Raw genomic sequence first — 16,080 nt, forward strand, 5'->3', positions numbered from 1 at the left:
ATATATACGCGATATCACATTCATCTATTTAAAGCTGAGAAAACTGAAAAATTAGAGATAAGAAGAAAAATATACTCACGCTCAGATTTTGCTCCACTGTGAATTTTTCCGCGATCGCAATCTCCTTTTCTCTTGCTAATCTTTCACGCTGTGCTTTCTCTTGTCTGAGGTCATTTATCAGGTTCTGAGTTTCCGAATCAAATCTAAATGCATTTATTACAACGATTAAATAAGAAAGATTTAATAACTCTAATATTACAACATAGTAATTTTACATTATTTATATACAAAAAAATTAAAAAATTTAAAAGGTATTTGGGATATGATATTAACGATGTTTAACCGTAAAAAATATTCTCATATCTATAATGTACAATTCGATACATGATAATGCGTTAGAGTTAATCAACTACTTGAAAACATTATAAAATAAGTATTAGAAAGAACGGACTGTATTTCGGGAGAGAGTCCAATTTCGCTGCTTGTAACGAGATCGGCTTTAACCGGCAACGGACACGGGCTGCATTTAGATTAACAGGAAGCTATCTTCGCAAACGGTCAATCGTGATTTGCAGGCGCACCGGACACGTCGGTGAACGCTGGCAGGGTAGATCGGGTGGCGTTACTGGCCTGGCGAGGTGCCAGAGACACTTGTTGCCGCGAATGAAATGAGAATAGAGCGAGCTACTACCCGACACCGACTCGTCGACCATTAACTGTGGATTAAACGCGCCTGCGAGGCACTGTATCTCAAAGCGCGACAAAGTGCACAATTTATTTTGCCTAACTTTGTTGACACATTCGCAACGAGACTCACTTGCGCTGTTTCTTCTCGAGGAGGTTGTTCCTAGCAGTCTGTTCCTCCAACAGCAATCTCAGATCGTGCATCTCGCCGTTCAATTTCTGAACTCGTCGTTTCCACTGTCCGACGACTTGTCGTTGCTCCTCCACCTCTTCGTAAGCATCGGCCAACTGTTTGACAGAACAAGAACATGATGATGATGATGATGCTTGTTTGTGATTATGAACGTAATTCTTGACGTACCTTTTTCTCCAGCTGCTTCTTGAGTCCCACAAGCTGCTCCAGATCGTCCTCGTGCTGCTGTGCCATTTTCCTCTTCGTGAACTCGAGTTCCCGGATGGCATTTTCATACCGTTGCCTGTAAACACCACCGTCTTCGCCTTCTTCGCCATCGGAAGCTACTCCGTTCAAATCAGCAGCCCTCGCGTATAACAATTCCATCTCCAGACGTTCGGTCGTCTGCTGAAGATTTTTATTAGCCTCGGTTACATCTTGCAACTCTCGCTCAAGTCGCAGACGTTCCGATGTCTCGGCATCAATCCTCTCCGCTGCTAATGTCGATGTAGAGTGCTCCTCGGCAAAGTCTGCGGTCATCTCGCTCAGCTTGAACAGAGAAACGCATATCTTACATAAGGAAATCAAACGCGACACGCGATATTACAGGGATATTGTAGATCATCATATACGATTACGTATACGATTTTTTTTCTGTTTTACATTTTTTTAGTTTTAAATATGTCCGAAATTGAAATAAAATAAATTGTGCATATAAAACTTAAATCTATAATGATATAAAATTTTTTGAAAGAGAACTTTTATCGTGGTCTCTAATTATTCCTTAAATTTGAAAATTTGAAGCCATCGTTTTTATATTCTGCATTGTTACCTCCTGCATTCCCTCTGATAAAGTGGCGTCCTCCGAAGCGCGAGACAAGGAGCGCCTCGACGGACTCTTTGTTACACTGTTTGCTCTACTATAATATTGATAACCGCGTATCATGATATTCGTAGCGCTCTGACTCCTTCCGATTACGCCGCGGGGCTTATCTCGCATATGTGGCAAACTAATCTCGTCGTCCGCCTCGTCCTTGTGACCGAGGCTCCTCCACTCGTCCATGATATGATCGGTACGTTTCAAAAACTGGGAGATCTTCGAGGAGAGATACGACGAAGCGGTGGACGGTTCCAAGTGAGACGCGGTAGGTCGAAAGGATTGTTTTACTCGTTGCCGTTCGCAACCCAGGACGAAGTTGAGACTAGCGTCGAACACGACCGGAGCTTGTTCCTGGGGCAGAATATTCTCCACCGACGGCGATCGCGTGCTCTCGCGAGGATACGTTCTCCGTGGTGGAATCGAAAAGTTGGGCGAGTCCAACTGAGAACGACTTCGCGAAGAAGCGACGGACGGCGACCTCATCCTAGCGGATAAGGACTTGGCGCGATAAGAGACATTGGAGGAAATGCTGCAAGGAGAAGGACTTCGCATTGTGACACTCGAATTGCCAGCGACATGGCCTCTGCTAGACGGTCTCTTGTGATAGTTGAAATGCGGCGGCAAGGGTGGTCTCTTTGCCAGGATCTTCGCGGAATCGGGTGAATTTGGTAAACCGTTGAGACTGCTCATCGAATCGTTTCTTTCGAGCGTTTCGTCCGAGCTGGTGGTCTCCAACGCGTTCAAGTGCCAATTATCGCGAGGAAGGGAGGAAGTATCCGGGTATCTTGTCGGCACGGAGGGCATCTTGACGATTAATCCAGGAAAGTTGACTCAGGAATATTCGTACGGTGTATAATTAATCCAATCATGAAGCGAGCGATGGATTAAATAAATTTCCCGAGGTAGAATCGTTGAGATTTGCATTTCACGCTGTTTTCTTCGTACTTTGCAGCTTCATTTGCGCTGCTGATTTAACAGCCGAGATTGAAATGCGTTATATTATTTCGATGGATTGCGTAACGCCGAATGACAACGAAGACGCCCGTGTCGGCAAGGAGTCGCGATGCAACTGCCTCTTCCTGGGTCGGCCAACTTGCTGCCGAAGGCGTCTGTTGGAGGAGGCGGTCACCTCCGAGTTATTCTAAGGGGAAGACGGCGAGAAAGAGAGAACCAGCGAGGGAGATAAAGGCGAATAGAAGCGTGCAAGACGACGATTCTGGCTATTTGCCAGGTTCGTACATTTCGTGAGAAAAGTATCGAAAGTAAAGGAGGAAGGCAGAACATAACACACTCTAGCATTTCGACAGGGAATCTAAGAATTATATCTTTTCTAAAAATAGAACAGAGAGAAACGGGGAGAAAAAAAAATAAAAAAAAAAATGCCTGGCTGTAGTAAAATGGCTCAAGGAGATTCCAACATATTAATGACATTCAATGAAATTATGATGCGAGGTTTATTGCCATTTAATAGTTGCATTGATGACTAGTAAATAGAAGTAAGTGCCATTAATTGATGGCTCTTTCTACTAATCAGTTATTTCTTATTAACACAGGTATGTGCAAGGTATTTTCTGGAGAAACTTATAAGGATGCACGGACTGTTTCAGCATTTTTATACATTAGCGAGCGACTAGAATGGTAGTGTAACGCGTGCGGTTTACTGGTCGAGTCACGATAATAGTCGCACACGCTCGACACGAGCCGTCTGGCGTGCTTAACCCAATTGCGCAGCGTGCGTGCCGTGAATGCCTAAACGGGCAATTTCGGCTTAATGTATCCTTGGAGAGCGCCTCTATTAGAACTCATCACGCGGTTACACGCGAAATCATTGCGGTAGCAGGCAGAGCAGCAACACGTATAATGTTTTTAAAAGCCACGAGACATTTTTTAGCCTCGCGAAAAGCATTGCATAATTGTACCTAAAAATGCATATTCGCGTTGGATTATAATTCCTTGCCGTCGCAACTCACCTTCGCCTCTAATTTGTCGTTGTCGTGTTTCAGATGATTACGTTCCTGCTCCAAGCGCTCCACTTTTGCCTTGAGAAGCTCGAGCTCTTCCTATTGAAATCAAAAAGTGCATTAGAAAATAATAATAACATACATATATATATATATATATATATATATATATATATATATATATATATACATTGTATATATGTATATAGATAACTGTTTCTTACCGTTCGTGCCTTCAGCTGATCTTCGGTCCGATGAACGTTCAACAAGGGCGCGACTTTCACGTACAATCTCCACCAAGGCCATTCTCGCACGGACATCAGCTTCCTCACGTTCCTTTGGATGCAGCGTACTGCGAGATCTTGCAGCTGTAAGAAAATATAATTTATTAATTTGCTGCGCAAATCGTTATTATAGATTAATTACTAAAAGTGTTATAAATTAAATGATACGACGGAAATGTGAGAAGTTATGCAAGCATATATTTTTCTACACTTTATTTTTCTTCCTACTCAACAAGTAAAAAAAGAAAAAAAAAAAAAAAAGACCTCTTTAAGACAAAATTCAGAGCTATTATGTAAATTAGACTGCGATTTTTAAACATTGCGATTTCTGCGTTGATTGAGCAAAAATGAGCGCTTGTTTGCGGAAACTGTTTGTTTACGGTTTCTCATACATAACAGAAAAGTTTTCCTTCTAAATATAACTACGTTAGAATATTTCAAATTCGCAAGAGAAGAAAATAAGCGACCCACTTTCAAAGTGTTGAGTCTGCGCCGCGCTAGATAACCTCTGCATCTCGCCTGCAATAGAATGATGTGGCCCGTGAGTTTCTCGTCCCTCTGAGCCTCCAGTCGTTCCAAGGTGCCCGATCTGAAGAATATCTGCGAACAAGAATAGATGCTTCTTTAGTCTTTTTATCGATGAATATTAATTGGCGTTTAGAATGCTGGTGTTGTTACGATGATATATTACTGTTAATTATCCTATCTCAATCAAGCGCGATTTATCGAAAGGAATAATCAACTATTAATAACTGGCAACGTATACGATGTATAAGAAGAATTGCATATCAAACTCGAGTTCATGGACGATGAAAATGTTGAAATATGCATGGCATAGTTTCCTGCTACTTTCATCTCGTATGGAAATGAAGGATAAACGCGTATAACTACTAGAGCGTGAAGACGCATCGTAGCATTCTCTCGATTGCATTAGATACTTTTACATAAGACTATGCAATGTATTGAGCATTAATATAGTTACGTTAACGCACACTTTCAATTATACATGTAATGCAGTCTTATGAATTCTTAAGTGAGGCGATTATATATATTATATATTATATTTTGAGATATTCTAATTATTCTAATTGTAAACTAGCGATGTTTACGTGAAATTAAAATATTAATTTAAAAAAAAGAGATTTAATCTATCAATAGCGATTTTCTATCAGATTTTCTCTCTATTAACATTTTATTATATATATTATAAATTCTATAAAATCACGATTCTTTTCGTAACATCAACGCGAGCGCGGATTCGATACGCAGAGCAATTAACGCGTCCTAATTATCCACTCGACCTTTTTAATTACCGAGAATTATTTAGTATTTAAAGCTAACAACCGCGCGAGATCGTAATCTTTCGACACGGACCTGTTGTCCATCTTCTGAGCATCTGTCGTCCCGACAGTTATCAGTATTGCTGGCATTGCTGGACATCAAAGAATTATTCCGATTAATGATGACTTTCTTCTTTTCAGGCTCGAGTCTGCGAACGATCGTCGGTTCGAAGATTTTCATATCGTTGTTATCGTCGTCTCGATCGATCCTGCTAAAGTACTGCTGCCCCTTGAACTCGTTTATCTCTCTCTGACCTTGATTCTCAATAGTTTCCTTCCATTCCACTTCGTTCTCGTTGCTTATGTGACCGCTGTCCTCCGAACAGTTCCCATCCGACGCGTATCCACTGTACTCGTTCCCGCTCTTGGACTCGTTCTTCTTCAAGGCAGGCGTGTCGATGACAGGAACGTCAACGGATCGCGATTTAATCAGAACCTCTCGCGGAGACTCTTTCACGGCTTCGATGTTTTTACAATTGAAAAAGTTCACCAGATGTTCGATATCCTTGGCTCTTTTACCGACAATGCACTGCTTCCTCTTCGTCTCCTGCGCGTCGTCGACGATGTCGTTCCCAATTCGAATCGCCTTCGACAAGTTGACGGTCATTCTTCCGGAATTCGCAGTGTGGATAGTTTTTGCGTCGGTATTTTGATTTCCTCCGATCTGTTTTTCCCAATTGCGCCTCAACTCTTGAATGGAATTTACATTCTCCTTGCTCTTCTTCAATTCGTTAGTAAACTCATCCGGCTTTTCACAGATTTCGATTCGATCCGATTTAGATTCTTTTGTAACAGATTCTCTATTTTGCAAATCCTTTTCTGGTTTTACATTAATATCTTTAGACATATCTTTAGAAATAATTGTCTTCTGTTTCTTTACTTTTTCATCAACTCTCGATATTTCATTGTTTTTATCATCCTCAAAGTCACACTTCTCTATACTAATATTATTTTTATCATTGCGCAGAGCCTCTCGATTCTCGTAGACAGTTTCCGTTCTACATGAAGGAGCGACATCCACGACGTCCACTGACACATTCATCTCCTTGGACTTCAAATCGTTTTCTAATTGTGCCATCAATCGCGCAGCTCTCTCCTCGAGATTGCTCATCGACGTTGACCTCGAAGAATTGAACTTCGACGCGCGATCTAGAGTCTCGCGACAATTCTCGTAGATACGCTCGTTTGATGAGGCATCAAGATCAAGCTCGAAACTGATCGCTATCTGACCGATTGTCTCTTCGGCGCGATCTACTTGCGATAGATCGGCGAGAGATCGGCCGAGACCGGTGGGTCGGGTCGCCGGAAGCGGTATCTTGCTCGGCCTGGAGACCGAGTTTAGCCTCGCGGAGGTGCCGGAAGACTTTCCGCCTTGACTGTTATCCGTTCTCGGGGTCCGAACGTTCCACAAACTGGTAGATCTGTTAATGAACGTTAGACCTTTTCCCGATGATTCCGCCTTCTTTTCCTTTTCCGCTGATCTTCTCTCCGAGAAATTTGAAACCCAACGCGAACTGGTTGCAGGACTCGTTTGACTATCCAAAGACATGGAGTTTAAACTCACCGAACGATCCAGACCTTTTCGTTGCGAAACCTCGGGTTTCGTAGGCCTCTTATCAGGCGTATAAGTGAGACCTTTCTTCAGCAACGTTCTGTCCTCTAATATCGTACATGTGGAGGACAAGCTGGTCGACTTGCAGACTTTCCTCTTGTCGTTACGTGCAGCAGGCGAGATAGTTTTTGCCGCATCCGGTCGGGCTTCGCTCGGAGATCGTTTCAGAGTCTTCGAAGACACAAGTCGAGATTTCGGAGAATCCAAATTAGTAGAAGCACGTCGTGGTGGATTAATCGCGTCGTTAGGCGTCTTGATAGATATCTTCGAGGTCGTCGATGATTTTGCCAAACGAGACAATTTGTTCGAAGCAATCGTGGGACTTGTCATTGTCTGATTTGATTGATTTTGCTTTTTAGCGGACGAAAGCGTCGCTTTTGACACATTAGGACTACTCTTGGATTTAACTAAACGCGAACCGCCGCCGGTTACGCATTTAGATACGTTATCAAACATGTTGACAAAAAATCTAAGGTCAAATTATAATTCAATATTGAAGTAAACAAGTCGTTACTTCTAACGAAAATAGTGTATTCCAATTCTAGTGTCTTTCTTCGAGATTTTTATATTGCTATTATAATAATTATTATAATAATTGTTGTTATAATAAATCATCTTGTTCTGTCGTCATGTATCGCAGTTTTTATGCACCTCCTTTAATTAAAAGTTAATTTTCTGATGTGATTTATTAACGTATACTTTTGTATGTTTACAAATATCTTCTCTCAACAAAAATTAACTTCGTGTTATTTCCTTTCTTTATTAATTCAAATACTTTACTTTTTGACGTAGCATTTACTATTTCCCTTTTATAATTTGATTATAAAGTTATTCGATAAAGATTAATGACGTGTATGTATTTTCCCTAAAATTAACACAATGTCTTTTTAATTAAATGTCGATTAAACACAGTTTTGAATTAATCACTAAAATCAACCGACAAATTTTTTATGTGTGTACATTTGTCATTTGTAAGCCAGTAAGATGAAAGCGATTATGGTAAACACAAATACAGTAATGTTTCGAGAAAAAGTGTTTATCAGTTCAATTTTTGAAACGTGGAACTCTAACGAAAAGTTTAAATACACATTGTTTGTGTATAATAAGCGTCTATTATTTCCGTTTCAAATAATGTCCTTTGCAAATTTCTGCATAACATTAAACAGTTTGTTATTTCGCGCACAAATAAACGCATACGTATTCGCATACGTATATATGTATATATAATATATAAAAACAATATATAAATGTTGATACTCGTAGGATTATCTAAATATCAAATTCAATTGTAAGATAATATAAAAAAAACACAGGTATTTTGTAAAAATAAAAGATATCTAGTCACACACGCGGAAAATTGTATATTTAAGTCTAAAAGCTTGTCATTAAAGTCAGGTTGTTCGCCGCACTTGTCACCTCAAGAGCGCATCCCCGATCACTGACACCAGCGATAATTCTCGCACTTGCATACGTTGCGGAATGAATGATCGTTGAAGAAGCCTTTTCCTCTCCTCTGCCGTACAGAACAAGCCGCGACTAAGTGCCGTAAAAGCCGCGTAAAAGTGTATACGCATCCGACTGCGAGGGCAGAAGTGAAGAAGCGAAAGAGAGAACGGCAGAGATGACGACAGGAGGGAGGGATGAAGGAGTGAGGGAAATAAAGGGGAGAGAATCGAGAGAGGGACTGGTGAAGGGAAAGGGGCAGATTATCTTGAGAAGCCGGTTACAACGCATCGGCCTGCAACTCTCAACTGGCAGGAAGATGCGGCCGGTTTAATGCCCGGGTGCCACCTTATTATTTTCATTGAAGGGAGACGTCGTGTCTTCTTGCGTCGATAAATCGAAACAAACCGAAAAACGTAACAATGAGAAATGTAATATTGCGATTTATCGAGAGATCGTATCGATTTTCGACACGAATAATATCGGTAAAATTAAAATTTTCTTTCTGCATCACGTATTTCTAAGGAGAGATAACGAGATAAGAACAGTTAAAATTTGAAAAAAAAACATTTGTTATATAATCCTTGTTATAAAATAATTTCGATTAACCGATATATTATTTGTGTGAATTTATAATATATATTAAAAAACTATTTTTAATGTTACTGTAGACATAAATTAATTCTTTTTGATTCAAAATTATGTATAATTATTTACAGAGACTAAAAATTAGATAAATGTCTGATTTTACTTATTTAGAAAATTTATGTCCGAATTAAATAATTAAATTTAAATAATTTATAAAAAAATTTATTTATATAGAAATTTTATTATATAATTTTATTATAATTTTGTCATTATATGTATATTATAGAAATATTTGTGAAATATTTCTGAAATAAATGATAAAATTTATTATAAATACTGAATTTACTTTACTTCATTTGATACACCAGTATTACGTTTCCTTATGAAATAAATAGATCATTAAGAGATGCTAATAAACGCAGAAACGGCGCGTTAAATTTGCTGTGACTTGGTTAATTAAACGCGCAACAGGGATATTGTGCAAAGCACATTTCGCAAGCCTGACCGCTTCTCTGCCTCTCCTTAATTACACGACGCGTTCGTCTCGAGATAAAACACCCGTTAAACGAATGTCTGTGTCTAAAGACACAGTCGACAGAAACGAAACATTGAGGTCCTCTCTTAATCATCACGTGCGCTGACGTTTTAAAAGAAGTTTCGCGACACAGCCTTTGCAACTCTCTTTGTGCTCTTCATTAATTTCCAGTGAGATGAGATATTTTCTACTTTGAGATAAAGCCCCCGTTACACTAATAATCAGTGAATACGGAAATGACGTATTAAGAATTTTTTTTAGATTTCTTACTTTGTATAAAAGTTCTATTATATGCGAAATAAAAATTTTGTTACAGCGATTGTGTCTTCGTTTCTTTCATCTCTCAAATCGAAACACGGTCTTTTTGTATGCGCATAAAAAATCTATTTAGAATGAGGCTCGTCAACTGTATATAGTGATATAATCGATTAAGAGCGACGATGATGCGGCCGCTGACCAGATGTGCGACTAATATAGCCAATATTATTCCATCATCAACTCTAAAAGAAAAAGTATATAATATACTGCGAGTGCATTTGCATGTTTTTATATAGATAATATACTCTCGCATATATACATGCATACATATATATATATAATACAAAATTATTTTTATCTATTATTTATAATTATAATTTATAATTGTTTATAATTATTTTGGTATTTTTATTATTATTTATAATTATTTCTCGAGGAGAAATATTTATTGCAAAATTACATAAAAGATCTGTGAAAATACTTATTAAATATTAAACACGGGAAACACATGTCCAACCAAGTCGTAAATAAAATATCGTCCAAACAACGCAATTAGCAAGTTTACGACGTCGAGCAGTCACGTTTGAATAAAGCAAAGACCTCAGCCGCAAAGTAAAGGCAATCGATCTTCGAGGCAGATCAATTTTATAATTTTTTTATAATGATCGTACAGGATTGTAATACCGGCGTTTCGTTTGGTCGGCAGTGAGAACGCACTTGTGCGGCTCGGTGCTTTACTTCCAGGCCGATGATGTTTACCGTTATCGAAACTAACAGGAAGGTACCGGTGTACCTGTAGACTTTCTCTCTCTCTTTCTTTCGCGGATTAATTAAGAAATTGATGACTTTCTCTCTTTCTTTCTCTCTTTTTCTTCTTCCCTCGACCATCAGACGTCTGCGGAGTGAAAAGCGAATGTACCTTACTGATTTTTACAGAAATTGTAATAGATGGTTTTATATTCATCAAACTAAGAGAAATTATTTAAAATTTCGTTTCTTTGAAAAAATAATAGGATAATCGAAAGTAAAAAAATTGCATTTAATCTTGAACAAACTCGTCAATGATTCTATTATTTATTATTTAGTATTAAAAATTGTTGATAATTAATGATTCAAATTATGAACAAATTATGCCACTACGAGAAATAAATTTTAAACTTAAAAAATTTTATGCAATATAAATCTTGATTTTTTTATTAGAAATATGATAAAATTTCAAGATTTTAATTAATTGTTGATCTAACATTTAAAATTTAAGTTTATAAATTTATTAAAATCTATTATATATATAATGTAATAGATAGACGTACGTGTGTTATAAAATACAAGGAAAAGACATAAACAGCCTTTTTACAATAAAATTATCATGCAGTTTCAAGCAAAATACATAAGAGTTTGTTTAGAAAATTATCGGCACCTTTCTTTGCAGCCAAATAATATATTCTATAATGAATTATTCTCAATCGATATCTCCACCTCAACTCTCGAAAGGAAGCAGAACCGGCTTGCATGCACTCGCACTAGAAACGCATATGTGCACTTCGCGAACGATTCGGGAGCAATCCGACAAAAGGCAATTCCCTCGCTTCTGTGCAATGTCAAGGCCGAAGGATGTTTGACGCCCGACGACGTCACGACCGGGACCAACCACAAACTGAGGCGCAGGAGCGGTCGCACAGTCGTCGGTTCGTCAGAAAGCTCGTTTCGCATCAGGTACAGGTTCCCTCCATCTCGTCCCCACTATACAGGTAATGTGTCACCAACACACACACACACACACACAAATCTCGCGCATTCAAACGTACGTCTGATCCCCTGCTAGCAACGGCACGTTCCCTCGTAAATGCGAGCGATATCGAATATAAATCTTGAAATTATTGTGTCGGAAGAGACGAGGATAAGAAAGATGCATAAAGTGAACGCTCGATTAATCAAAAGAGCGATTACGCGAATAATGAATGGCAATGATATATTCGAATTACGTGCCGCTGGACGTCAGTTACGCACGCCACGTGTAAAGTATTTCAAATATTCAAGTTATATAATTAACACATTAAAATTATAATTTTGCAAAAACAATTATGGATTCGCGTATTCGATATTTCACGGAACCGTGAAAATTTCGAAAGTGCAAGGGAAAGGGAAATTCGCAGATTCGGAATACCGGTGACAGGTGGGCCTTGAACGATAGCGTGGAAGCGCTACCAAACGGACCCAGAGGACCGGTCTGACTCGGCAGGCCTCTTTCTTGTTTTCTCATCTATCCCCGAATAAGGCACACTTGCCGATTCCCATTTCACCCGTCTGCTTTTTGTCTCATGGTCCATCTCGATATTTTAAGAACGCGTACGCGTAAGGAACGCTCTCGTGTCGGCAGCTTTTCTAAAATAGTAATCTATAGGAAGGAGAAAACATAGAGATGATAATGAGTATTGTGTATGTACGAGTATTACATGGGAAATCCAAGAAAGGGGCGCTTTTCTGTTCCAGCTTCTCATGAGCTCACTCATTGACCCCGCGATTTTTTCGAGCGTATTGCGGAAACGGGGACGCGGGGCCGTTCGCCTTTCGGACACGTAGGAAAGATCCCTGCATTCTGCCATCCACGTCGGATCGATAGATCTTTGCGGGGATGGCTGCCACGAAGAAATCCGAAACAGACGCGGCGCGACGTTGGAAAGCGGCCGGCGAGAATGTCCGCTGGCCTACTGACGAACGGGAGAAAGGAGAGACGAGACGACGAGAGAAGGGAAGCACATAAGAAGAGAAAAGAGCTCTGGCCGCGTTATGAAATCGCCAACTCTTCTTTCCGCGTCCATGCCAGACGTTTTTTAGCACTTTTGTTTAATGAAATCAACCGCCACCGTCTGCAACTGATTTCCTCGTAAAGTTTATTATTACTCCTCTCCGGTAGGTATCGTCGCTTTATCAAGTCTGTTTCACGAGTGATGTCTCATTTTTGCGCCCGTAAGAGAGTGAGGTAAGTTGATCGTGTTTATAAATTGCATCGTGAACGATTTCGCCGGGAGCATAGAGAGTAAAGAAGAAAGTAAAAAAGAACTCGTTTCGTGCATTATGCTCGTCGACATCGCACGTCCGACTTCATCGTAATGCGATTTTCTTAAGAAGCAATTATCTCTCTTTTGGAAAGCAGTGTATTTATTTTCTGAAAAAGTTTTCGTAAAAACATAATTGAAAAGCCCCGTATTACAGTATCTAATATAATTTACAATCTGTTATATGACCCAGTAATCTTTGTATAATCATAAATATACATATGTCATTTAATGTTAATCTTATCATGCCATTGGGAAAGTAGGAGATGATAATTAGAAATTGTGCCGCAAAACATTCAATGCACACGCGCGGAAAGTGAAGAAGAAGATCCGTTATATCTCATATCATGTCTGATTTAATCGTAATATAATTTTCTTAACGAGCAATTAATTTTATAGAAAGAGCTGTAAGTAAGTATCCAAGTCGGTTCTTGTAAAGACACAATTCACGCACCTGCAAATGCGAATCTTATCGGAAAGACATATCAGACGCCTACGCCTGGTCAATTAAGGCTTCAAGCCACCGGTAGGCTACGAACGCGTTCCTTCTCAAGGACCGAAAGAAAAGCAGGAGGAAGTTACGTCTAGCTTGTCGCAATTAACCACGGGGTAGATAGGTAGGTAGAAATGAAGAATCTGACCCTGAGTCGTGGGTTGACGAAGCCGAGATTGAGCGGTAGAACGCGGTATGCAACATTTCCGCTTCCCGACGAAGGGAAAACAACGCCGTGTGAAACTCGACAGCGTGATATATTTTGCTTGATAATTAGTTAATGGCTTCTTCAACTATCTCTATTCGTTTCTGATCACTCTTGATCACGAACTTAAACTTGAATCGGTGACATATTTCAAAGAGAGTTACAAAAATAAATTTTAAAAATAGAAAATATATTAAACAATTTTTAAAGAGGATATAATATGACTTATAAAATAATGTATAAAAAAATATATTCAAATTTATATCTCTTTAAAATGTTAATTTCCTGTTTCTAAAATAGAAAATAAAAAATAATTATGTGTATGACAATAATAAATTATATAACTATTAAAATAGAATTTATCTAGTTTCCTAAAAAAATATGGGCTACAAATAAATTTTATACTATGTGATATTGAATTCGAGTATATATTTTCTTCGCATTAGCGTAGGTGGAGGCGGCGGGATATTCCGCAATCTCGGTCTGGCTTGTTGCCGAGATTGTCGTGCGAACCTGACCTAGGCATGCAAGTTTCTTGGATAACTAATCGTGTTTCTTCATCATGGTACATCATGATTAGTAGTCCTTCAGCTTCCCAACTTAGCATTGTTGAGTACAAATTAATTGTCGATATATATATATATATAATGTAATATATATGTATAAGTGAGTAATGATTCGTAAATACTCGATAAGGTCTGATTCTTATGATTTTTATAACAAGCTTTCTCGATAAAATTATTTTATAATTTATCAATTATTATTAGACGCTCTAATTAGGTTACAGATATATATTAATTTAAATTTCTTTATATTTACCAAATATTATTTTTATTTTTGCTAACAAAAAATCTAATACATATCTATTCTGTATTTTAATCTCGACTGATTTATCTTGTTGATTTAATCTTCTTCACTAGTTTATATTTTGTATCTAATTGTAATGCAATGATAGTTAAGGCGCGCGCACGCATAATAAGGATTAATTGTACGGTACTTGTTCCAGAGAATCAATATTCTAATGAAGTTGAGGCACGCTCGTGCTGTTTCCACTTGGCGCTTCGAAATTACTTGGCATACCGATTGCTCAAGATGCGAGACACGCAGTAATCGAAGGCACGCGCAACGGTCACATTTCCGCTGTGGAAACGTTAGCACCAGATATTTTGGTAGTCATGACGTATATGTTTAATCTGACACGATTAGCTCGACTAACGTTATATCCGAAAATACATCGATATCCATCGTAAGAAATTACAACTTAATTATTTTTCCAAGAAATTTGACACGAGAGAGATGCGTTTTATTTATTTCATCGAAAAGAGGAAAATAATATGAAAATAATATGAATTTAAAAAAAAGATTAAATACCCTCGATATGAAAAACATAGCACGTACGCATGGTGATTGCAAGGTTGTCGTAAACTAACGGCGAGAAATTGCAAAGAAGAAGACGAAAGAGAAGAGAAAATAAGAGATATTAAGAATTAAGTGTACCGGAAAAAGCAGCGCTTAATGTAACGACGTTGTAAGGAGCATATTAATTCGCGAGTCGTTGTGGCCGAGACTACAGATCTTCCTCGTCTCGCGTGAAAAGGAATTGACCGGCTGCAACGCGATGCAGTAGAAAAAAATGTCGGAGAACGGAAGCGGAGTTAACGTTTCCTCGGGCGGGATATACGTAACTCCGGGAAAGATATGGAAAAACCTGCTTCTTTCCCGGTCATTCTGGTTTTTCGCATACATGGCGATAGCCCCCTCGGGGGGTTGCCAGCGCCAGATTGCGCTGGCAACGACGGAAAGGAAAACGTCGACAGTGGAAGACGTACGAGAAATAGCCGCATAAACACTCTCGAAGATGACGGGAGATTCATCTGACGGTCGTGTAATTTGCACTTGGTAATTGTAGCATCCCAGGAAGGATAACGCCACGCTCTACGATCGTAATAAACGCAATTTAGTAATTGTCCCATCCTGTCGTATTAGATATAGTAACGTGCGAGTTCCGCATCTTGTTTTTTTAATATATTCAGTGAAAGGGGTTTCATCTTTCGACGAGTAAAAAGAGCCACCTTATCTCCTCTAAAAAAACTTTCTAGAGAATTTGTAAAAAAAACTTTGGTAAAACTTGTCAGCTACATGCGGGCGTGTAGCTCTCTTTTTAAAGCTGCATCTCTCGCGCAAGCGTAATTAAGTAGGAAGAAATGAAAGGCCCCGAACGAGGAGATGTAAGGAGGCTGATATATCCGCGGTGCAAAATCGCAAATGGACCAGTAAGGACCAGTGCGGCAATTTGTATGTGGGCCACGAGAAAGTCACAGCGCCTGCACTTTTTTTCACCTTCGGGATATTCGCCTCTTTTACACTTTCGCAGACGAACGATTGTATGCTACCTTGTTCTGATTTATTTTTACTATAACAATCTTTCGATAAGAGAAATTCGCTTTTTGGAACCGAGACGAGGGGATAATAATGACGACCAGAAGAATTTCAAGAATTTTTACACTAAGATTCTTGAAACGTATCTTGAAACGTCTGTAAAATATTCACTACTTGTTGTCGCGAAGAA

At 38.9% G+C, this 16,080-nt stretch overlaps 1 protein-coding gene and 1 pseudogene across 8 annotated transcripts in view; one reads left to right on the forward strand and one right to left on the reverse strand.

Annotated features, from left to right (window-relative positions):
- The window catches only part of LOC140666998 (unconventional myosin-XVIIIa), a 46,625-nt gene that overhangs the window by 3,364 nt on the left and 27,181 nt on the right, over window positions 1-16,080 (reverse strand). For 6 of the 8 annotated variants that reach the window (XM_072894591.1, XM_072894594.1, XM_072894592.1 and 3 more), the window contains 6 exons: window positions 4,453-4,581; window positions 3,922-4,065; window positions 3,707-3,796; window positions 1,046-1,405; window positions 818-972; window positions 80-203 (listed from right to left, as the gene is read on the reverse strand). In XM_072894591.1, the coding sequence (XP_072750692.1) occupies window positions 80-203; window positions 818-972; window positions 1,046-1,405; window positions 3,707-3,796; window positions 3,922-4,065; window positions 4,453-4,581 (1,002 nt within the window). Of the gene's footprint in view, window positions 1-79; window positions 204-817; window positions 973-1,045; window positions 1,406-1,688; window positions 3,618-3,706; window positions 3,797-3,921; window positions 4,066-4,452; window positions 4,582-5,355; window positions 8,806-16,080 lie in introns of those variants that run through there. The other 2 variants (XM_072894598.1, XM_072894599.1) reach the window with 2 other exon arrangements.
- LOC140666832 (uncharacterized) lies at window positions 11,206-14,621 on the forward strand (annotated as a pseudogene).

This window comes from Anoplolepis gracilipes, chromosome 6 (assembly GCF_047496725.1).
Source record: "Anoplolepis gracilipes chromosome 6, ASM4749672v1, whole genome shotgun sequence".
Taxonomy (NCBI): Eukaryota; Metazoa; Arthropoda; class Insecta; order Hymenoptera; family Formicidae; genus Anoplolepis; species Anoplolepis gracilipes.